Source organism: Malaya genurostris, chromosome 3 (assembly GCF_030247185.1).
Source record: "Malaya genurostris strain Urasoe2022 chromosome 3, Malgen_1.1, whole genome shotgun sequence".
In the NCBI taxonomy this organism is placed as follows: Eukaryota; Metazoa; Arthropoda; class Insecta; order Diptera; family Culicidae; genus Malaya; species Malaya genurostris.
This window is the reverse complement of record NC_080572.1, coordinates 71,638,184-71,663,334: the sequence shown is the minus strand read 5'-3', so window position 1 is coordinate 71,663,334 and position 25,151 is coordinate 71,638,184. Positions and strand designations below refer to the sequence as shown.

The 25,151-nt window shown below is 38.8% G+C and overlaps 1 protein-coding gene across 3 annotated transcripts in view; it reads left to right on the top strand.

Moving 5' to 3' along the window:
- LOC131436161 (junctional adhesion molecule A-like) overlaps positions 1–25,151 on the top strand; it is a 1,299,588-nt gene that overhangs the window by 563,124 nt on the left and 711,313 nt on the right. For all 3 annotated transcript variants that reach the window (XM_058604699.1, XM_058604697.1, XM_058604698.1), the window contains one exon: positions 5,886–6,550. In XM_058604699.1, coding sequence (XP_058460682.1) covers positions 6,493–6,550 — 58 coding nt within the window. In that variant the 5' untranslated portion in view covers positions 5,886–6,492. The remainder of the gene's footprint in view (positions 1–5,885; positions 6,551–25,151) is intronic.

The following is a 25,151-nucleotide window of genomic DNA, read 5'->3' as shown; positions in this document are numbered from 1 at the left end:
TTTAATTCTGTCGCTGCGTGTATAGATATTAATCCAATACCCATGTCGTCCCACTCGTGTTAATAGTCATTTTCAACTAAACTGAAAATGACTTTCAACACTCAAACGCTCGGGTTTGGATTTTCATCGATTTTTTGTTTGCGTCTTTTCAAAAAAAGTCTTTCAGAAGTTTTGTAACCGGTTCCAGTACCCTCTGGGATGGTTGGCCAAATGATTATTTTTTTTCAAATTGATGCGTTTTAGTAAATCTTGCACATTTCAGATTGTTCCAGAACTGTTCCCATATACATTTTTAGTTTTTTAGATAGAATACCCCAAATGGCAAAATCGACTTACCCCAAGGCGATCTAGAATAACACCGGTGTTTTTGGACCATATCAACACCGATTAAGGCAGAATGAAATTAAAGAATACCCGGTTTTTCTGACACCAAATGAATCAAGATCGGTCAATTAATTCAGTAGTTACAAATTTTTGAAAAAAAAATCGATAAAAATCCCAACCCGAGCGTTTGAGTGTTAAGATCGTTAGTGTTTACTACACATCGCACCTTCGGAATTGGAAAGAACTTATTCTCAAGCTTTGTTTGCAGTTAAAGTGTTTATGGGTGGTATTATCAGCACTTATTTAATTGAATGTTCTAAATTGTACGTATTATCGTTCTTTTGAAAACCGAATTCATTATACAGAAGGCATGAACCATTTAGATTAATTTGCTTATCGTACAACGTGTTTCCTGAGTGTTCTAATTTTAATTTGTCATCCACACACACATTGTTTTATCAAGTATGACCTTAGGCTGGTTTTTAGATTTCCCTTTTTTTGTGAAAAAAACAGTTACATTTTATCAAAAACAAAACAAACAAATAATCAAATCTACGGTTTTTGGAATTATTACGTCAAATTTTCCACGCGGTTTTTTTTTTGCACGGTTTCCGCAATTAACACGGTTTTATTTAACACGGATTTTTTTAACACGGTACGTAACCCCCGTGTAAAAAGAGACCTTAGTGTAATTTCCTGGTTCGTTATAGACAGCTAGGTGTATAAAAATTTAGTTGCGATAATGAAGAAGGTGATTGAATACGTTGAGAAATAATGTCGCTGATAAAATACAGCATTGCAAGGTCGCGGCATTCTTTAAGTGTTTGAATAAGTGTATAATAATTTTATTGTGTATGGGTCCTAAAAGTTATGACTGAAGCGTTTAATAAAGCCCAGCATGCTATTTGCTTTATTGATTATGGTATTGTAGTGTTCCACAAAAGTGAGCTTGGAGTCTAAGATTACGCCTAAATCTCGTACAATTTTACATTTTTCTACAAGTTGATTTCCTAGATGTATGTTTGTGAATATAGTTTCATTTTTCCTACTGAAAGTTATCGAGTTACATTTTTTTACATTGAGTTGGAGTCAAGGGGAGGACGCTTAGAACAATGTGCCAATCACATATTAATACAATGCGTTGGTGCATTTGTCAATATTGGCACTTTCGTTTTCATACAGTTGCACAGTTTCGGCACACAAAGGGCTCAGTTTTGACAAGTAGCTGTTTCATGGGGCACAGCGTAGCACACTTAGACTCGCAGTATATCACGTGTTTTTTCAGAGGCACAATATAGTTTGTGCTAAGCGACTCTCCCCTTGGTTGGAGTAGACTTTTGCAGCACCAAATGTGGAATAGATTGATTTCGTTCTGGAATATTACAGCGTCGTTGATATTTTTTATTTCCGTGAAGAGTTTCATGTCGTCTGCATATATAAGCACTTTCAGATTTTTGAAGGAAATGTCGTTTATATGTAAAATGAAAAGGAGAGGCCCTAAGTGAGAACCCTGAGATACGCCAGAAGTTACATTAATTGGTTCAGACAGTATGTTTTGGAAGCGGACTACCAGTGCACGATTCGTTAAGTATGATTTGAGCCATTCCAGAAGAGTATGTTTTATACCATATTTTTGTAGTTTGTGTAGAAGTAATGGTATGTCCATACGGTCAAAGGCTTTGCTAAAGTCAGTGTGAAGAGTTTCTACGTACTTGCCGGCGTCCATTGCATTCAGAGTGAATGTCATAAATTCTAAGAGATTTGTTGTAGTTGAGCGGCCTTTAAAAAAAACACGTTGTTTGTTTGTTATTACATTTTTAAGTTGATGAAAAAGTTTTTCGTTTACAATTTTTTCAAATAATTTTGTTATGCATGAGATAATGGCTATTCCACGGTAGTTCCGAATGTTAGATTTTGCACCAGATTTAAATATTGGTACAAGAAAGGAAGATTTCCATGCTTTAGGAAAAGTACATTTATTAAGTGATAAGTTAAAAAGTAGTTGTAGTGGTAGTGTGAGTTCTTCAGCTAGATTTTTTGAGAATATTTGTGGTATACTGTCAGGTCCAGGCCCTTTTGAGGCGTCTAAGTTTTTCAGTGCTGTCGAAATGTCATGTTCTGATAGATAGTTTACAGAGATGGAGTTGGAAAATGCAGGTATGAAAGAGAAGTATTCACGGTCACCGTCAGTTTCTGAATAAGATGTATATACTTTTTGGAAAAAATTTGCAAATTGATTGCAGATTTCTGTACTATTTTTCCCTACATGTTCGTCGAGTTGCATTTGAGATGGAAAATTGTTGCTTTTTAGTGTAGTTCTTATGTAGTTTAAAAAGTTCTGAGGAGAAGTCTTTTTTTCGTTTTCAATTTTGCGGTTTTATTCTTCATGTGCTGTGTTAATGGCTATTTTGAGTTGATTGCATAGGTTTAAGTAATTTTGAAGATGAGCATCACTTTTTTCTTGTTTGTAAGTTTTGTGTGCTTATTGTTTCCTCTGTTTCAAATGTTTTAGTTGTGAATTGAACCCTACAGGTAATTTGTCGTTTTGATTTTTTCTTCTTCTTTTCATAAGCAAAGTTTCGGCTAATATTTTGTTTATAATGTGATAGAATTTGTTCACGGAACGACCGAAATCAGCATTTCCGCGAAAAATTTAGTTGATTTGCTGATTTTAGTTAGTTATTTTTTGAGACAACTAAAAAATTCTTACTTTTGCTAATTTAGATTTTCTATTCTCATTCCCTTAATAATAATAAAATATTTGTTGAAATGACTATTTTTTTTAGTTGAATTCACAAATTAAACGTGCTGTCATTTCTTAGCTAAGGCACATTTCATTTCCATTCAACTAATTTTTTAGTTGAATCAAAGAAATAAAATGTTGTTTTCAACCAATATGAATGGTTGAATTGGCTTCTGCAATCTGCAGGTATATGGCGCCCTGTCACCGAAGCGGTAACACCGTAATGACTACTGGCCACTAGATGGCACACTACTGCCGAAAAAAATTTCAGACGCGGTTGTCTTTTCCATATTGGCAGGTATAAATACGATGTTGTATTGGAGAAAAAGACATAAACGAAACATAAACATCTTTTTGAATTTTTTTTTCTTCTAAATCACTGTTTTCTTCATTCTCACTGAAAACTTTGAGCACTCGGAAAACAAAAACCGAATATAAGTAGTAGTACACCGGACGGCGCAGCTGGGAAGGTTTGAAGATACAAAAAAACTTCATCACAATTAGAGTGAAACATTCGAAATTCACTTCACTGTTCCGCGTAAAAACATTATTACGCACAATCGCTTCAAGTGCGCACAAATTCTGAATAAATACGATTTCCACTAACAGTTTACGACATTTTTACATATCGGTTTAGAAAATTAAATAAAGATATATCGAACAAATGCGAAAAACACCAAAACAATTTTCAAGCAGTTTCAATAAGACTGTCCTTTTTAGCTTTTTAATGGATTGTTTTGCTTTGACACTTCTCATGAGTTTTTGGTTAATAAACTTGTTAATAATACCCATTTCAGTTTTGTTTTCTTTGTGCTGTCCTTCAGTAATGATGGTGATAGATAAATAGAAACAAATTTTCTGATTTTAATAACAAATTAGTTGTCAATGAGAATTTCGTGTTGGATTGAAATATTGCTGGTTTGGGTCCACGATATTCACCAACTAAACACATTCTCTAAAAATAAGAGTTTTTTCAGCAAAGTAAATTCTCAATTTTAACTAATTTTATAGTTATTTTGGAAATTTTGTTGTTAAAATCAACTAATTCAAAAACAGTAATACGAATTAGGCGCAGAGCTAATTTCGGTCGTTCCGTGTTTACTTCGACGTCGACATTTCCTTCTGTACTCAGTATGTTCCGCCAATTTATTATACTTAGTCTACGCTTGACTTCTTCAAAGTCAATTTTATTGTATTCCGGCACTTCCTCATATTCCATTCCATTCCTCATTATATTGCTTCATTTTTCCATAATGGCAGGTTTGATGCATTCACACAAAAGTCTTCTGTGCAATTTGTGAAAAGAGGGTCTAAATATGCGTTTTGTTGATTTTTTTACGGAGTTTAATTGATGTAGCCCAAAATTAGAAATTTTGGCGAAAAAGTAGTGCAATGTTTCGTTTTCTCCTACGACTGGAAGTAAGATTGATTCATTTTCAATGTCAGAAATGAAGTCCGCATTACGTTGATTGAAGTCGCCAAAAATATGAAGCTCTACTTCAGGTTCCATATTCAAAATAATTGTGTTTAAAGATTTAAAGAATAATTCAAAAGAGAATTTGTTCGCATTTTCGGGTGGGAAATAAACAGAGCAGTAAATATGTTCTTCTCCCAATATTGAGACTTTGGCCCATACATGCTCAAATTCTTTATATTTAGGAGTAATAATTTCTTCAGAAGTAAAGCAAGAGTAAATGGCTATGAGGACTCCACCTCATGATTTTTTCTGACAGGGAGATAGATTTCGGTCGTGCCGAAATACGTTAAAATTATTTCCAAAAACTTCTTTGCTTCTTACACTTTCATCCCAGCTTTTGAATTGCCTCCTCTGTTTCTAAAGTTGTGCTGTCGAGTTCAGGAGTACAGTCCAATAGTTCTTCTTGTAGGCTTGGATGGGCGAATTTCTTTTCTGGCCTTGGGTTTGACAATTCTGACGATAAAAAAATGACTTCGTTCATAATTTGGTAGACGATTTTGTTCGTGTCTATGTTGATATTACTAGCGTCGGCATCGATTCTTGTTTCGAATTCGTCAAATTTGTGAAGAAGAACTGCGGTGCATTTTTCGATTGCCGACTGCGCATTAATTGCCAGTGTATTATTTGATTTACCCAAATCTTCAGCAAGAGATTCGGCCATTCTTATAGTTTCTGATAGCTTAGAAAATTCCAGTGATATTATTTTCGGTTGCAGAATTAATGTGGTTTATTTTGGTCAGTTCCGTTTGAATATCGGTCAATAATAATTTAATATGATTAAATGATTCATTCGATATGGCCGTGGTTTTCAAGTACTAAATAAGGGCCTGATTGGAGTCTGACTGGACCTTAATACTGTCCGTTAATTTTTTCTGCTGGCGTATGAGTTCCTTCAAATTGTGTTGTTCGTAATAGTGTTCCGATTTCTCACTGTACGGAGACACTAACAGCGCTTCTAGTGAGAATCGGTTGTACTTTTTTTCATTAGCTACTGTGGTTGTGTTAAATGCGCAGGCATCTTTATAGATACATTTTAGGAGCAATTTACGCCCTTTTTTCACCAGTCGGTGCTTATGAATTTATTTTATTTATAATTTAAATATTGTGTATTCACGATAGTAATCTCACTCTGATATTGCCAAGCACGTTCCACAATTCCACCATCCAACGCAAATACTGAAAACTGACATTGTTTGGAATCAAAAATATTACCTCCATCCTATGATCCATTCATTGGCTATATTTCACCAGTTCGATAAGCATCTTATTTGAATAAACAAAATTTCGATGCAAAATTTTTGCTGTTTATTTTATTATTTCATTTTTCTCTTGTACTTTCAGATCGTTTGAGCTCTCCAGTTTCAACTCTTGCCTAGGGCAGTGGGAAACAAAAAACAAAAAACCAAAAATCGCTTCCAACAGCGACGAAGGAGCCATCCACTTCACCTCGCGAAAGAACAACAGCAAAACTCGACAGACGAAGGGGAAAATCGATTTGCAATCATCTGCAAACCATGGACCAACAGCAGATTATCTCCGGCGTCGGGATTCGGTCCACGGGCCGCACTGATTGGGCGGGATCGCAGATGTTTGCGAGGGTATAAACACACAGTAAAACGAAGTGCGAACGGGTTTTTTTACTCCTATTTCTTCTTGCCAACAAATCGGTTTCATTTGATTGCCATTTGATGACGGAAGGTCGCTTGCAGACGCTAATGCGTTAAACCAATGCCACAACGAGTGTAATCGTGTGCAATAATCGCGTGGTTTGTGCAAAGTTAAAGTTAGTTCAGTTTGGTGCGGTAGGGTCGAGCAAAGTGTAAAAAATGTGCATATTTACTTCGTAAAGCAGAATGGAAAGTTTAACATTTTAAGGCCATAAACTTGCAACATTGAAGTTCGGTGTAAACAATAGTTCAGGATCATTACCAGCACGGAAATAGCCATAATGCGGAACCGAATACGGTTGACCCTGGACCTGTGGGTGCTCGTCATCTATGTGATAGGTAAGTCAGCATATTTTTCAATACGAGCGTTTTATGTTTATCAATTCGATGATTTGAGAAGTTCAGTTATTCCACATCAAAATTATTATATTAAGCAGTGGATACGTACGACATACCTTGCGTCTCCTTCGTTGGAAACTTTGTGGAGGCGCTTGAAAATTCATATGAGAAAGAGTCTCCAAATAATTTGAGGAGAAACGGAAAGCATTCCGTTAATTTTAGTCTAGAAATCAAGATATTAAAAAAAAAAACAAATACTTTAATAGTTTACAAATACAAAATGTAATGATCGTGTTCAATCGTTGTTTCCAAACTGCGTTGACCGAAGAGATAATTATGAAAATTTACTACTTAACACATAAAATTGCCAGTTATTACAAACTTTCACACAACTAATGCATTCCTTGGTGGGGAGGGGTTTACACATTCCTTAGAGAGTTGTTGGAATGGTACAAGAATCATTTCGAAATTATTTGCACTTATTTGTTATCTTTTGAAAAACAAGAATCGAAAATCAAACATTTGTTTGTTTTAAAATTTTGATTCGAGCCTTTTTTCAAAAAATTCCATTCCTACAGGTTTAACAAACATTTGGTGCTTTTAATCTGTTTTATCATCCGCTTTATCAATGCAAAACTGAACTTAGTTTTCTCGACTTTACTTCAAATCAACAGTATAATCTTTGAAAATTACAAAAAAAAGCATTTAAAGTTTTGACACATAGAATCTGTATGAAAGGCCGACAAAACGTCCGGTGCTTTCGTGAATCTATCCATCTTTTGCTTGAAAATAGACAAAAAAGTTTTCTTTAAAACCAGGTAGCAACAGTCGAACGCATGTCTAGTACCAAGTCGTAATTGAATTTTATCCTTATACGACTTCCGGTTCCGGAATTACAAGACAATATGTGCAAATCTATAAGGAAATGCGCACTCAATTTACTAGGCAATCTCTTAACCGGTTTTTATAAACTTAGCAAATAGAAGGTCTCCATACTTTATGTTTCGTCTTTGACTCGCCAGTACATAACAGTTTATGTTTTTTTTTTATTCAATTATATAATATTTTAAGGCACACTGCTTAAGCTCTAAGATGCCAAGGGCTTTTTCTAATTTCAATTAACAAATAACTTAAAAGTAGGATAGTATATTTAGATAATGTAATAACTTTGGCAGATCCAGCCTTCAGCTGGCGATCGGCACCGGCCGGCGTATTGAATGTAACACGTTGGTAAGTATCTATTTCGGCCGCTTTTTTCTGTCCGTGTGGGTTCGCGGGGAACAACCCCAGGCTACGAATACCAGGCGGGTGGCTCGTATTCTTTTCATAGACTACAGCGGCCGTCCGTGGGTAATGATGATGATGTTACGGAAAAAAATGAAAAAAAAAATATAGAGAAGTAAATATTACGGAGAACAGAGTAAAAGGGGGATATGGGAACAAAATGACTAAGAACGACGAAGATCTAATTAGTTGACATCGAGATGGTGAAAAACGTGGAAGGGGTAAGCAAAAAATTCAGTGACAGCAGAAAGATCTTGTTAGTTCCAATGACGATGGTGGACAGACGAGGGATGGAGAGATTCGGGCGGATGTTAGTGTCGAACCTGTGGGTGAAGTTTATTCTTAGCATCAGTCGAGGAGCAGGGGTAACTTTCAGAGCAAGATACAATAGATTACACTTGTATATTAACGTGTTTAAGGAATTTATATATGAGCAACATATATGAAATATCCCGACTCGCCAACACATCCCGAACCGGGACATCAGGTGGTCTACCTCGGGCCCTGAGGGAGTCCTTTAAAACAGACCTGGCGTCACAATCACTCACAATACACATGACCATACGACATGCTCGATGTCCTGATAACCGTTGCCACAGGTGCAGAGACCGCTCTCCATGACCCCAATACGTAGAAGATGTGCGTTGAATGTGTAGTGATTAGACATGAGCCGAGACATAACACGAATGAAATCGCGACTCACGTTCATCCTCCTGAACCAAGGTTTCGTCGATACCCTAGGGATAATGGAGTGTAGCCATCGTCCCAGTTCGTCATTACTCCATGAAGTTTGCCAACTTTCAAGTGCTCTTCGACGAGAAATACTGAAAAATTCATTGAAGCAGATTGGTCTTTCATAAATATCACCTTCTAATGCGCCTACCTTAGCCAACGAGTCTGCCTTTTCATTTCCCGAAATGGAACAATGCGAAGGGACCCAGACTAACGATATTAAATAAAACCGTTCAGATAAAGTTCGCAAGTGTTCCCTTATTTTCCCCAGGAAATATGGGGGATACTTTCCTGGCTTCATTGCCCGGAGAGCTTCTATTGAACTTAGACTGTCCGTGACAATGAAGTAATGGTCTTTGAGCAAGGTTTCAATGATCTCGAGGGTGTACTGAATAGCAGCTAATTCTGCGACGTAAACTGAAGCCGGATCACTGAGTTTGTAAGAAGCGGTGATGTTTCGATTGAATGATGACTATGACAAATATAGTTGTTTAACTATTTGCAAAGTTTCGTATCATTCGAAAAAGAACTTAAGGTGAAATGTAGTGGAATGCGAAAATCGCGTTTTTGATCAATTATACAAAAATTAGACCGATTTTCGAAAAACCAAAAGCACTTAAGTTTTCGAAATCAAATTTATCATAACTAAGTATTCTTAGAATTTTGAAATTTTGCTTTGCCGAGCCGTAATTGGTTTTTGAAAGGTATAAACGGTAACTGTTCCGTTCCACGGGGATGCTTTTAGAACTGAAAAGTAGTGTTTGTAGCAGAATTTTACAAAGAATCTGAAAATGCAACTCAAAATTTTAAAATTTTAGCTAAAACAACCAAAATTTGGAAATGTTTACATAAACTTTTCCGCATTTTTTTATTGCTTGCGCGCAGCTGTTTCGTATTGAGGTGGTGTAAGAAATGCACGGTGGGCACGGTGGCATTATATCGTGAGCAAAAATCTATATAAAGGGTGATTTTTTAAGAGCTTGAGAACTTTTTTAAACAATAAAACGCATAAAATTTGCAAAATCTCATCGGTTCTTTATTTTAAACGTTAGATTGGTACATGACATTTACTTTTTGAAGATAATTTCATTTAAATGTTGACCGCGGCTGCGTCTTAGGTGGTCCATTCGGAAAGTCCAATTTTGGGCAACTTTTTCGAGCATTTCGGCCGGAATAGCCCGAATTTCTTCGGAAATGTTGTCTTCCAAAGCTGGAATAGTTACTGGCTTATTTCTGTAGACTTTAGACTTGACGTAGCCCCACAAAAAATAGTCTAAAGGCGTCAAATCGCATGATCTTGGTGGCCAACTTACCGGTCCATTTCTTGAGATGAATTGTTCTCCGAAGTTTTCCCTCAAAATGGCCATAGAATCGCGAGCTGTGTGGCATGTAGCGCCATCTTGTTGAAACCACATGTCAACCAAGTTCAGTTCTTCCATTTTTGGCAACAAAAAGTTTGTTAGCATCGAACGATAGCGATCGCCATTCACTGTAACGTTGCGTCCAACAGCATCTTTGAAAAAATACGGTCCAATGATTCCACCAGCGTACAAACCACACCAAACAGTGCATTTTTCGGGATGCATGGGCAGTTCTTGAACGGCTTCTGGTTGCTCTTCACTCCAAATGCGGCAATTTTGCTTATTTACGTAGCCATTCAACCAGAAATGAGCCTCATCGCTGAACAAAATTTGTCGATAAAAAAGCGGATTTTCTGCCAACTTTTCTAGGGCCCATTCACTGAAAATTCGACGTTGTGGCAGATCGTTCGGCTTCAGTTCTTGCAGGAGCTGTATTTTATACGGTTTTACACCAAGATCTTTGCGTAAAATCTTCCATGTGGTCGAATAACACAAACCCAATTGCTGCGAACGGCGACGAATAGACATTTCACGGTCTTCAGCAACACTCTCAGAAACAGACGCAATATTCTCTTCTGTACGCACTGTACGCATTCGTGTGGTTGGTTTAATGTCCAATAAAGTAAACTGAGTGCGAAACTTGGTCACAATCGCATTAATTGTTTGCTCACTTGGTCGATTATGTAGACCATAAATCGGGCGTAAAGCGCGAAACACATTTCGAACCGAACACTGATTTTGGTAATAAAATTCAATGATTTGCAAGCGTTGCTCGTTAGTAAGTCTATTCATGATGAAATGTCAAAGCATACTGAGCAAATAATAATGCATGAAAATCATAACCTCAAAAAATCTGAGCAAATACTAATGCATGAAAATCCTAACCTCAAAAAAATCACCTTTTATATAAAAATGGATATAAGTTTGTATGTTTGTAACGCCATAACTTCGGAACTACTGAACGGATTGCCACCAAACTTGGCACAGGTACTTCTTGTATTTCAGAGATGGCTTAGGGAGTATATTTATATGGGAGGGAGCGTAGCAAGTGTCATAAACAAGGGGGGGTCATGGAAAAATTCATATAACTTGACAAGAATCGATACGTTTTGAAGACCGTAGAACCATTTTGCATACCTTAGATATGACTTTATTGGGGGTGGATGTAGCAAGTGCCTTTAAATAGGGGGGTGTAATGTTTAAAACGGCATAACTCTGGAAGTACTGAGCGGATTGCTATCAAACTTGGCACATGTACTTCTTGCTCTTCAGAGATGGTCATAAGGATATTTTCATGGGGGAGGGAGCGTAGTAAGTGTTCTTAACAGGGGGAGGTCGTCTAATTTGACGAGAATCGATACTTTTTTAAGACCATAGAAACATTTTGCGTATATAAGATATGATTATATGGGGGGTGGATGTAGCAAGTGCCCTTAAAAAGGGGGGTGTAATGTTTGTAATGGCATAACTCCGGAAGTACTGAGCGGATTGCTATCAAACTTGGCACATATGCTTCTTGCTCTTCAGAGATGGTCATAAGCGTATTTTTATAGGAGGAGGGAACGTAGCAAGTGTCATTAACAAGGAGGGGTCATGAAAAAATTCATGTTAACTGATGATAACCGATATTTTTTGAAACATTTTGCATACCGTAGATATAATTTAATGGGGGATGGATGCAGCAAGTGCCTTTGAAAAGGGGGTGTAATATTTGTAATGGCATAACTTCGAAACTACTTAACGGATTGCTATCAAACCTGGTACATGTACTTTTTGCTCTTCAGAGATATTTCCATGAGGGGAGGGAGCGTAGCAAGTGTCCTTAACAAAGGTGGTCATTAAAACTATCTAATTTGACGAGAATCGGTACTTTTTGAAGACACTTTGTGCACAGCTTAGATATGATTATAAGGATATTCTGTGGAGAGAGGGTGTAGTAAGTGCATCTAAAAAAGGAAGTGTAATGTTTGTAACGGCATAACTCCGGAACTATTGCACGAATTGCTATAAAATTTAGTTCAGTTATTTCTTGCTCTTCAGAAATAGTCATAATAGGTATTTTTTTATAGGGGAGGAAGCGTAGCAAGTATCATTAACAGGAGGCGTCATGAAAAAATATTCATAAAATTTGACAAGAATCGATGAGTTTTGAAGATCATGCAACATTTTCCATACCTTAGATATGATATATATGGGGAGTGGATATGGCAAGTGCATTTAAAAAGAGGGGTGTAACGGCATAACTCCGACACTACTGAAGGGATTGCTATCACACTTGGCATAGCTGCTTTTTGCTCTTCAGAGATAGTTGTAAGGATATTTTTATGGATGAGAGAGCGTAGCAAGTATCCTTAACAGGGGTCATGAAAAAAATTATTTAATTTGACGAGAATCGATACCATGAACCATGAAGACCATAGATACATTTTGTGCAACTTAGAATATTCGTGTGGGGTGGATGTAGTACGTCTCTCTAAAAAGGGGATGTAATGTTTGTAACGGCGCAACTCCGGAACTACTGAGCGGATTGCTATCAAATTTGGCACAGATATTTCTTGCTCTTCATTTTCAGGGAAAGAGTGTGTAGCAAGTGTCCGTAACATGGGGGGAGAGGGTCAATGACGAAATTTGAAGAGAATCGATATTCAAACTAGTTCACTGACAACAAGGAAGTTAAATCAAAATAGATTATAAGGTTATTTTGAGAGTGAGAGAGTGGAGTAAGTGCCCCGAACATGGAAAGTGTAAGGAAAAATTGACCGGGTTTTACGAAAAATTGGTACTTCTTTACGAGTACACTATGTTTCTAGGAACTAAGTGAGGTTCACAAAAATATTCACACGAGGGAGGGGGAATAAGTATTCTAAACATTGATCTGAATAGACGATCATACAATGTGCATTTTATTATGTAGATTGAGAAAATTGTCGACCCAAGGTGATGGAAATAAGTTTACAACAACATTAGTATTAACTGAATCGTTATTCCATAAATTTTCCAGCCTTTCGTCATAAAATAATCATTATCAGATGGAAAATTTTGAGCAATTAATGATGTCATAAAAATTTTTATAAAGAGGAGGGAGTAGCAAGTGTTCATAGCCATGGAAGCCAAATGTAGATCGAATGTGACGAGGAGGTACGGAAGTACGTTACAAGCACATATACATAATAATTCAAGTACGTTACAAGCACATATACATATGAAACTCGGAGGTTACTAAGAAGGTATTTATAGAGAGAAAGGTGTTTTAAATGTTTCTAACAAAAGGGTTAAAATATAAAACTGTGTCGAGAATACCATGAAAATTATGATCATTGTGAGATCTGAAATGGGACATTGATCATTCGCAATCTAAACATGAACGGAGTATTGTTCAATCGAGTTTCCGTCTAAGTTATGTTTCACTACAATCAGAGTATTTCACTAAGCAGGACAACTTCGAGAATTTTTTTCGGCCTTCCCTTCACGAAACATTTCCGAGCAACGCCGGGTAGTTCAGCTAGTTACATATAAAATTATGCAGCATTGGGTTTTGTGTTGAAATAAAAACAAGTTGAATACAATAAAATGGATATTGTAAGAAATTGTTTATTTTCTAAGTAACTGTCATTTATAACGCTAATAATGTCCAATTCTGTTGAGTTCAATAGATTGATGTTGCTGAAGCAATAAAGCCTGGCTGTGTGATATCGTATAACAGGTATTATTTTAGATTGTAGCAATTTTTATAGCAAAACTAAAACTTCAACATTGACAAGCTACTGAATGAAATGAATACAAGCCAAGTATTATCGTGATACAAACAATGTGATAAACATTGAAAAACAACAGGCATATACATGGTTAGCAAGTTGGTCAATACAATAACAATAACGATTGAATTAGCATGTATTCAAATTGTGAAGGATTCAAAAATCCATTACGCCCAGTCTTTTTTTGCAAGCCAATATAACGAGAGGTAAGCCCACTGCGCTCAATCATTGAAAAAGTTCTTGTTTCTATGTGTACGTTTTTCTTGGTATGCTTAGTGCGACGGTTCGTTCAACTGAAGCGGATAAAATTTTGCGCGCATTTTATGATGCTACATTTCACCTTAAGTTTCAGAAAGCATTACAATTGAAAGGCATATAAATATTCATGCAATTAAAATTTTACGTGTAACCTCATGGGGAAATGAATTGAATGAAACAGACATCATTTCATTACTTGATGGATTACGCTTGTATGTTAAATAAGCTCAATTTCGTCACAGACGGATGAATCAATTTCAATAATATTAGTTTGTACTGTTATATTACATTAAAATTCAAAGATCCATTTGCTACAATTTCCGTTTCAGGAGATGTAATCGAAGAAAGAACGTAACCGCCAAGCCACACTTATTGGCCTAATTTTCGCGGAGCTGGCTAAACCGGTTTGCTTACTTGAAAGCGACTGTTAATCAGTGCTGTGAAACTTCATTCAAATCGGAAATTGAAATCGAATATGTTTCGAAACACGTCTCAATACATTTCAAACAGTAGAAATAATCGATTTTAACTTTCTGGTGACAGCTGAAAACTCAAATGAGAACCGCCGTCCTCTATTCATCATTATGGTCGGAGAGAGTTATGGTTATCGTGGTTATGTTTATGGCAAGTGCGAAAGAATACTTGCTCACTACCCACAGTGAAGACAATGAAACAGGTGCAGTTCGTGCTCGCATCTCATCCGACACAGTCCAAAATTGCTTACAGTCGAGACGATAGAAACACAGAAGGCAATACAGTTTTATGAACAATAGAGTGTACGAAATGGGCAAATACGATTTAACAAAGCCTGCAACTTGGCGTACTAGACAAAATTCGATTTTTATGGATTTCAAGCGCTGCAAAGTTAGACCAACAGCAAATGAAATTGAAATCTTACTTGAAGAATAAATGCATCTAGACGTTAATGATGTAAGTGAGATTCAATTTGTTACGGGACGAAGGACAGTTCGGAAACTTCTTTTTAGCAAACTCGAAATTGATGGTTAGAGTAAGCTAAAAAGAAGTTTCCGAACTGTCCTTCGTCCCGTAACAGAACTTCAAGATTATAATCCAGCCCACGCGGTGTTCGCCAGTAACAAAATGGCGGAAGCCTCTGCCACAGAGCAATCGGAACTTATACCGCGAAACTGTCGAATATGTAACCAACCTGACGAAGTAGACAGTCAAATGGTCCAATGTGACGGATGCCAATCCTGGAGCCGTTTCACTTGCGTCGGTGTTGGAGATAGCATTGCTAATGAGAGCAGAGCGTACTTCTGCTAGTTCTGTCCGCCAGTACCTTCACGTTCCGATACACAATCGTCAACTCCAAGTGCTAAAATACGTCTTGAAATGCAGCGGCTTGCTGATGAAAAAGAAGTACACGCCAGGCTCTTGCTGGAAAAGGAGAAACTGGATAAAGAAATGCAGGAAAAAGCGATTCGTTTAGAAATGGAAAGGAGGGATAAAACCATAGCGAACATGTTGGTTTTGGAAAAAGCATTTGTCGCCAGAAAATACGATCTATTGCAAGCTCGTCTGGAGGAAGATGACGAAAGGAAAAGCACACGAAGTCTCCGTAGCCTCGGTTATAATGCAAACAAAGTGCAAGAATGGATGAATAAGCACCCAGCAGTGATCCTGAGTTCCAAATCTGGGGAGAAGATCCCCACTGGACTCACGTCGCAAGCAGCTTCGAATCCTCCGCATGCACAAGCCATTGTTGTGACCAGTGCAATTGGTGACGGCTCACGTATGCCTTGTTTTCCAATAGGTGGAAACAGAATCAACGCTTGTATCACCACGGCAGGTCTATCCAATGTCGACCTGATCTCTCCTGTCTCAACTTCTTTCTGTAAAATACCCACTGGTACTGTGACGACTTCTTTAGTGATGATACAACCGGCCGGTCAATCAACACCTCGAACTTCTCAACGTAATGGAGAAATTATCGTTCCCAACATTCAAGGATGTTCAGTGGCAACGACCTCTGCGCAGCTATCGCATTTTCAAACGCCGGTTCAAACCACGGTAGTATCAGATTACAACAGTGAGAATTTCCGTATGTTCAACTCAGCTATATTACCCCCCGGGACACAAGGTATACCCTTTTCAACATTTAATTTACCTCTCCAAAGAACGGTAGTACCCGATTACAACCGTGACAATTTACATATGTTTAACACACCTGTATTTCCCCCCGTGACACAAAATGTAACGTTTTCGTCGTATGATATACCACCGGGTGTGGGTATGCCCTATGATGTACCGCCGTATCGCCCTCCAGTGTTGAGTGTGTCGAGTTATCAGAATCCAATATGCTCGTTCCCCATACCAGCTCGCGGTTCTTCTCAACCATCGCAAGGGCCGAATGCACAACAACTCGCAGCTCGCCATGTTGTATCAAAAGATCTCCCTACGTTTACGGGCAACCCTGCGGAATGGCCGCTGTTTTGGAGCAGTTATATAACCTCTACACAGATGTGTGGATACACGGACAGCGAAAATTTAATGCGACTGCAAAGATCTATCCGTGGAGATGCTAGGAAAGCAGTTAGTTGTTTTTTGCTAAATCCCTCAACCGTTTCGGAAGTGATGAATACACTTCAAACTCTTTACGGACGCCCAGATGCCATTATAAATACTCTGCTGAGTGAAGTTCGCGATACCCCGGCTCTAAAACCAGAGAAGCTGGAGACACTGATTAATTTCGGATTAGTAGTGCGGAATCTGTGCGTGCATCTAGTGACTACTGGGCATGAAATGCATTTAGCCAATCCAATTTTACTACAGGAGCTCGTGGAGAAACTTCCAGCCAACATAAAATTAGACTGGGCAATGCATAAACAAAAGGTTATGGTAGCTGACCATCGAGCTTTCGCCGACTACATGAATGTTATAATAAGAGCAGCTAGTAGCGTTACGACAATTACGGAGTCAAATATTCAAAGGAATAATCGCCACAAAGGAAAAGTTTTCATGAATTCTCACGCGTCAACGAGTGTCACCCGTTCTGAGAGCAGAAGTGCTAACGGGTCTGATAAGGTAGAAATCAGAAAAGAGCGTCTTTGTGCGATTTGTAATTTAACGGGACACAAACCAAAAGACTGCAATAAATTTAAACGGATGAATTTAGCGGATCGTTGGAAAATAATATTTGATGTCAATCTGTGTAGAAGATGTCTATAGGGACCGTGCACGAGGGCGTGGTTTAGTGGCCGGCGACGACAGCGCACGAGGCGGCGAGTGGAAAAAATAATGCTACCATAGCAAAACTTGTAAACTGAGTTTGAAAATACTTTCTAGCGTATTTTCTCTGCGGATTTTTTTTTCCGAACCCTATGGAATTATTCACGTGTGGTGCGAACGATTGTTCAACATCGACTGACTATTAAATTTTGAATCGAATTATTCATTCTGTATCTAAATACGGCCACGTCATTTTCTGTCATTGCAGTTGGATTTGTGTCTAATATTTGTCATATTCACTCAATTTCAAACACTCAAACGATATTCTCAGCACATTAAATGATTTTTTAATCGACTTGACTGGAAACACTGAAAAATATCTTGCTAAAACATTCTAATTTCAGACCTTTAGTAAAAATTGCTTCTGTGTAATTTCTTTATATACTTTCACTCAAAGAAAATACCCCAATAAAATGTTTAAATATTTTTTAAATGAAGTAAGTTTATCTCGAAGTTATTTTTACTTTCGCTGAATTGCAATTTTTACACCACTTGCTATTACTTTATTTTCAGAGCAAAATAGACCCAAATAATTTTCCATCCGTCAAACTTTGAAATGGGCCACAGTTTTAGATAAATTTAACTACTCGATAAAAAATAACTGCCCGGCTGTCAAATTTTAACTAGAAGTTCAAATAATTCGCAGGCTGGTCCATACTCTTAGAATGGAGGAAGAAAATAAATTGTAATCGTAAAAAAGCTAGCAATCTCACGAGTAGCCAGTTTGACGTATATAGAAAATACGAGTCACGAAGCTAACAACAAATAATCATTTTATTGAAACGCTGAACTGTTTTGCCTTTCTCATATGGAAAGGTTATACAATCACTTGAAAATCGACTAGTAAAAATTAGCCAAGTGTCATATACCATTCCACTCAGTTCGTCGAGCTGAGCAATCTATCTTTGTGTGTGTTCTCGAAAATGACTTAATCGATGTTGACCAACTTAGATTCAAATGAAAGGTTCTACACGGAATTCTTGAATTTCATCCGGATCAGACTTTCGGTTCCGGAATGATAGGGCAAAGCGTGTTAAAAATTGTGTACCGTCACTTGAAGAGTCGAAACGAAAAAAGTAAAAAGTTTTCTAAATCGATCTCGAAAGTATTCCCGGTTTTCGAATAACGACGGCAGATAATAGTCATACACTCAAAAAAAGATCTCACTTATTTTTACACTTTGTCCGGTATTCCTAATCTTAGGTTCAAATGAATGATCTTATGCTCCTACCGAAAATTAAACATATTTTTTGGTTGCAATTAAAATCATGTTAGTTGATGGCCATACTAACCAACTTCGATTATACGTTCTCGGGTTCTAGTGCCCGAAATACTTACAATAGTGGAACTTACTACGTTTTCTCATCCATGCCAGAGAACTGATCCATTCTGTAGGTTATACTAGTTATTGCACAAAAAATCTCTTTGGTTTATTTTAAGAATCGGAGAGAAATGTTTTTAATAGTATACCACAGTATTATATATGAGAATATGATTGATGTGAGAAAAGGATCATTACACCACTATGTTGTATTAAAACAGGTTTTTGACTGTTTTATTCAGCGTGAACATATGGTAACAGTGTAAAGCTATGGTCGAGTTTTTTCGCCTATTCGCCACTAATGGCGCTACTTGTAATCGTGCACGGTCCCTATATTCACACGGCAGATGGCCGTGTAAAGCCCCGTTATGTGGGTAAAATGATTGTCAACTGCGTCATCACAAACTACTTCATCCAGGCAACCCTGTGATTACCGAACATTGTATTTCAAGTTCAACCTCCGGGATGGTTTCCGTACACCAAAATTATCGCTATCGAACGCTCTTCCGCATAATTCCCGTCTTACTGTACGCAAATGAGAAGTCTTTACAAACCTTTGCTTTTCTTGACAGTGGGTCCGATTCTACACTTATCGAAAAAGATATAGCGGATCAGTTAGGTGTGGTGGGTCCTGTATCTCCACTTTGTATGCAATGGACCAACGGCGTCAAGCGAACGGAGGAAGAGTCACAGAAACTACAACTTTCTATCTCTGGAGTCGATTCCGTAAATCGTTTTATTCTAAAAGATGTCCGTACCGTACATAGTTTAGACTTACCTCGACAGTCAATCCGATTTGCCGAGTTAGTGCGCAGATTTCCATACCTTAAAGGGCTTCCTGTGAAGAGCTATGATGATGCTTCACCATGCATACTGATCGGACTGAATAATACCGGTATGATGACGTCGCTCAAAGAGCGAGAAGGGAAAAGAGATGAACCCGTGGCAACCAAAACCAGGCTCGGATGGGTACTTAGTGGGAACTCCCGAACATCCAGCGACACGATTCCTAATCGCTTGTTTCATGTATGCTCCCAGTCTACGGATCAAGAACTTCACGAACTGGTCAAGAAATTTTTCAGCGTAGAAAGTACCGGTGTTATGTTGCCGAGTGCGTTAGATTCAGCTGAAGACAGACGTGCAAAACAAATTATGGAAGCGACGACAACTCGTATACCAGGTGGGAAATTTTAAACAGGACTTCTGTGGAAGTATGATGTGGTAGATTTTCCTAATAGCAGACCTATGGCAGAACGTCGACTCCTTTGTTTAGAAAAGCGATTGGCTAGAAATCCAGAACTGTATGCCAATGTTAGAAAGCAAATATCAGATTATCAAGCAAAGGGCTATGCTCATGTTGCTTCTAATAGTGAACTCTCTGCAATAGATCGAAACCGGATATGGTATTTGCCGTTAGGAGTTGTTATTAACCCTAAAAAACCGGAAATGGTACGAGTAGTGTGGGACGCTGCCGCTACTGTGCAAGGAATCTCCCTGAACTCTGTTCTACTCAAAGGACCGGATCTGCTCACTCCATTGTCATCTGTGCTCAGTCGGTATCGTCAGAAACAAGTTGCTGTTAGTGGAGACGTGCGGGAAATGTTCCACCAAGTGTTCATACGACCGGAAGACCGCCAGGCTCAGCGTTTTTTATGGAGGGATCATCCGGAGCTGCCGATTCAAGTGTACATCATGGATGTAGCTACATTTGGCGCCACGTGTTCTCCGTGTTCGCTACAATACATAAAAAATAAGAATGCAGAGGAGCAAGCAATCGAATTTCCGGTAGCATGTGAAGCAGTGATGAAAAACCACTACGTTGATGACTACCTGGACAGCGTAGATACGGTCGACGAAGCAGTGCAACTGGTAAACGACGTAAGCATTGTTCACGCTCGAGGAGGTTTCAAAATCAGAAATTGGCTGTCGAGTTCATCGGAAGTGCTGAGACGAATAGGAGAGCATGATTCAACGACGGCGAAGAGCTTTGGAATGGATAAAAGTAATAAAGTAGAGCGAGTGTTGGGAATGACTTGGTTACCGAAAGACGACGTATTCTCATATTCGATCAGGCTCCGAGATGATTTGCGTTCACTGCTGAGCGGAGAAGTTGTTCCAACCAAACGAGAAGCGTTGAGTTTGGTCATGAGCGTCTTCGATCCATTAGGATTCGTAGCGGCTTTGCTTATTCATGGAAAAGTACTTTTGCAGGATGTGTGGAGATCAGCGATTGGTTGGGATGATCAGATTCCAACGGATATATTCCCTCGTTGGCGCCTGTGGGTTCAACTGCTACGCCAACTTGAAAATGTTAGAATCCCTCGTTGTTATTTCCCTGGATATGGATCGCACGCATATAATAGTCTCGAACTGCATATCTTCGTTGATGCGAGCGAATCAGCGTACGCTGCTGTTGCGTACTTCCGCATAGTAGATGATGGAGCTGTGAGGTGTAGTCTCGTTGCTGCTAAGACCAAAGTAGCTCCTATAAAACCGCTTTCTATACCTCGATTAGAGCTTAAAGCAGCTGTCCTGGGAACACGACTAATGAAGACTGTCATTTCCGATCATACAATAAAAATAACGCGAAAAGTTCTATGGAGCGACTCCAGCACGGTGCTGTCTTGGCTACGGTCAGATCTTCGACGACGCACACAGTTTGTAGCATTCAGGGTCGGCGAGATTTTGGAAGCAACCGACGTTGATGAGTGGAGATGGGTACCGTCGAAGTGGAATGTGGCTGACGACGCCACTACATGGACCAAAGAAACAGCCATGCTGGATTACAGCAGATGGTTCAGTGGTCCGGATTTTATTTACGAAAAGATGGATTACTGGCCACAATATAAACAACCACAAACTGAAACCTCAGAAGAAATGCGATCAATACACGTTCTCTCACACAGCGCCACGAAGCAAATTGTAGATTTCCAACGGTTCTCAAAGTTCGAGCGATTAATACGTTCAGTCGCCTTCATGAATCGTTTCTACAATAACTGTAAAAGGAAATTGCTACATGAATCAGTTCCCATCACCGAGGTTCTCTCAAGCGAAGAACTAAAGCTGGCTGAATTTACCATATGGAAACTTGTCCAATTGGACGAGTATACTGAGGAGTTTGCAATACTGCAGCGTAACAAATCACTTCCACTAAACCAACAAGAGCCGATTAAGAAAAGTAGCAAAATTTACAAACTTTCACCATCAATTGGCGTAGGAGGAATCATCCGCATGGAAAGACGTATGCGTGAGGCGAAGTGGGTATCAGAGGACATGAAATCTCCTATCATAGCACCTAAGAAGAGTTACGTCACTCATCTTCTAATTGATTGGTACCACCGTAGATTTCATCACGCAAATGGTGAAACTGTGGTGAACGAAATAATTCAGAAATACTACATTTCTGCACTACGAGTTGCCGTTCGAATTGTTCGTAAACGTTGTAACTGGTGCAAAGTATACAAGTCCAAACCACAGACACCACGGATGGGTCCGCTTCCGGCTGTACGGGTAACGCCTTATATACGCCCATTTTCATTTGTAGGATTAGACTATTTTGGACCTCTCACTGTTCGGATCGGGCGCAGTAATGCAAAACGATGGGTGGCGCTCTTCACCTGTTTGACAGTGCGAGCTGTCCACTTGGAAGTAGCCTACAATCTAAGTACCGAATCTTGCAAGATGGCTATTCGTAGATTCATAGCACGTCGTGGTGCACCATTGGAGATATACTCCAATCAAGGAACCAACTTTCAAGGAGCGAATCGAGAGCTCAAAACGGAGATTGAAGCATTCAATAGTTCATAAGCCGGAACTTTCACGAACGCGGCAACTCAATGGAAATTTAATCCACCGTACGCTCCCCATATGGGTGGGGTGTGGGAGCGCCTCGTACGTTCTGTCAAAGTCGCTCTTGCTTATCTTCCCGTCGCTCGAAATCCGGATGAAGAGATTCTATCTACTGTATTAATTGAAATAGAAGCGATGGTGAACACACGCCCGTTGACCTACATTCCGTTGGACAACGCAACTGAAGAAGCACTCACGCCAAACCACTTTTTGCTACTCAGTTCTAGTGGTGTTGGACAACCTGCTAAGTTACCAGTGGACCCTCGTACGATAATGCGATCGAGTTGGAACCTCGCTCAAGTGATGTTAGACCGCTTCTGGACTCGTTGGATCCATGAGTATTTACCGGTTATTACAAGGCAAACGAAGTGGTTCGGGGAAGCGAGACAGTTGCACGTAGGCGACTTGGTGTTTATTGTAAATGAGAACATTAGGAATAGCTGGACTAGGGGTAAAATTCTGCAAGTGTATCCTGGAGCAGATGCCCGAGTACGTAAAGCTGATGTCCTCACTTCAACTGGGATTCGTCAACGACCGGCCACGATGCTCGCTGCCCTGGACGTACGTGAGTCTAATGTTGGTATAGCTGAAGAGACTACAAGCAATACGGGTGGGGGCCTGTTGGCAACACAGATCAGCGATCATGCTGCGTCAAAGAGAAGACACGATAAGCCCCTTTGAAATGTCGGTACAGGTAGAAATATCAAATAAAACTAGTGTCACACACGATAAGAAACAAGTGCCTCGTTAAAATGTATTTCCTGATTAAAAAATAAACTTAAATATAGATCGTAAGTAAAATTAAATCTTCAAATTGAAATGATTAAAACCTAGGATATTACAGGCAGCTAAAATATAAAATGAATATTGGACTGTTACAGTAGGACGAATTGTACACGAAGAAGACTTATATTGTAAGTAAACTAAAATGTAAAAGAAGGAATGAATTTATAAACCAACATTAAATTTCTAGCTTGAAGCTTACTCCAACCATCAATTTCGAGTTTGCTAAAAAGAAGTTTCCGAACTGTCCTTCGTCCCGTAACAGAACTTCAAGAAGTTACATGTCTGTTTTGTGAACAACAACTGTAGAATTTTCAAAAATTTGGAAATTAATATTCCAAAAGATGAATGCACACTGTAATATGAAAATAGAAATTCTCCAAAATAATTCCCCAAGAAGTCCTTCTCTTATTTTTTCTACAGTGGTGTAACCTCTTAATGAAAACAGCGAGTTGGTAATGTTAGGGACATAACTGTATGACGCGTATATAACTGACGCTAACATTTCATTGGAAGTAGAGTTTCTTGATCATAAATTTACTGGTACTTTAAGGAAACGAATAATTATTGTTGAATTCTGCAATACTTTCTTCCGTTGAAGCAGGCATATCGGCATTTTGCCCGATTTGCTTCGTGCGCCGTTTACTTCTCACGTGAGGTAATTTTACCTTCAATTTACGAATCCCTCGCATTCGTGAGGGAAACCTGTTAATTGAAATCACTTCGATGTTTCACACTGTTGTTGGCATACTCCTCTAATGCTCATTTATGAATTCTGGACTAAAATGTTATACATAAGTGTAGTTCAAACATTAACTGAATTTGAATTCTGGAATTAAATTTTGGCCCTGGAATCTGGAATTTATTTCTGGGCCAGGATTGAAACCTGAATTCAGGAATATGGACCGACTCAAAAGACATGCTAACGGGACTCTGGTTTAAACGTTCTACTGAGTCTACTGCACTGAACGAAACGCAGTAACCATGATATTTTGTCTGAAAAAGTTGAAATCCTGATAAACAAATGCAGGTCAGCAAGATTATCCGGTAAATGTGAATGTCATTGATATCCAATCTGAATACGATATTTGTTACAGTTATACGATTGGCCATTTATCACTTGAATTGAGCTGCAACAGATATTTGTTAAGTTGCGCTGTATTTTCATCTTATACTCAGAATACATAATTCATACCTCCCAAGATAATCCTGCGCTGAATTGTTCTACAGTCATTTTTCATACATAAATATATTCGATTCCTAACATTCCCTAAAACAAATCATCTGAAGTGAAACGCTCCAGGTAAGTAGAAAAGGAACACAAAAGCTAAAAATGTCGAGAAAAAGGAAAAATAAAAAAAAACGTACCGACGTCGATCGATTCGACAGCCCTGCGGCACGGATTACGTAAATTTGGGTTAACAGTTCCAACAGAACTGCGTTGCAGCAATTTGCCCAGTCCAGTTCACCAGGGAGTGCTTCGTTTTCGTTCTCCTTAGTGCACCTAAGGCCAACCTAGTCTAGGGTCTGAGTAGGAAACATCACAACCACTCTCCTTGCCGATAACAGGACTGGCGAATAAATTCAGGTGTAGACGGTGGTGCATCCGCCGTAACCACCGTGGGAGGAAAAAAAAAGAATCGGTGATCCATATTCCAGTTCTTTTGGATGGAACATTTTCTCTGATGCAGCATTTCGATTTACCTTTCTCCGACTGTGTGTCTGTAAGGTAATTCCTCTGTATACCAGCCGAGCTACACGATTTCATCCACCCCCGAACTTGTGTTCAAGACAAACCTCCACAGTTGCATCGATCGGATTGCACTGTTCTACTGCAGCTGCCGCTGGAGGGATCAATTTAAATTCTTTACTCCATTCGTCGTGTGGCAATGTGCCTGAGCTGCGCTCTGTATTACACAGTGCATTCAAACGTGTCTCCAGAATCCTCCATACCAAAAGATGCTGGAACAGGCGAGGCATCGGCAAAAAAAATGTGATCCATTCAGGGA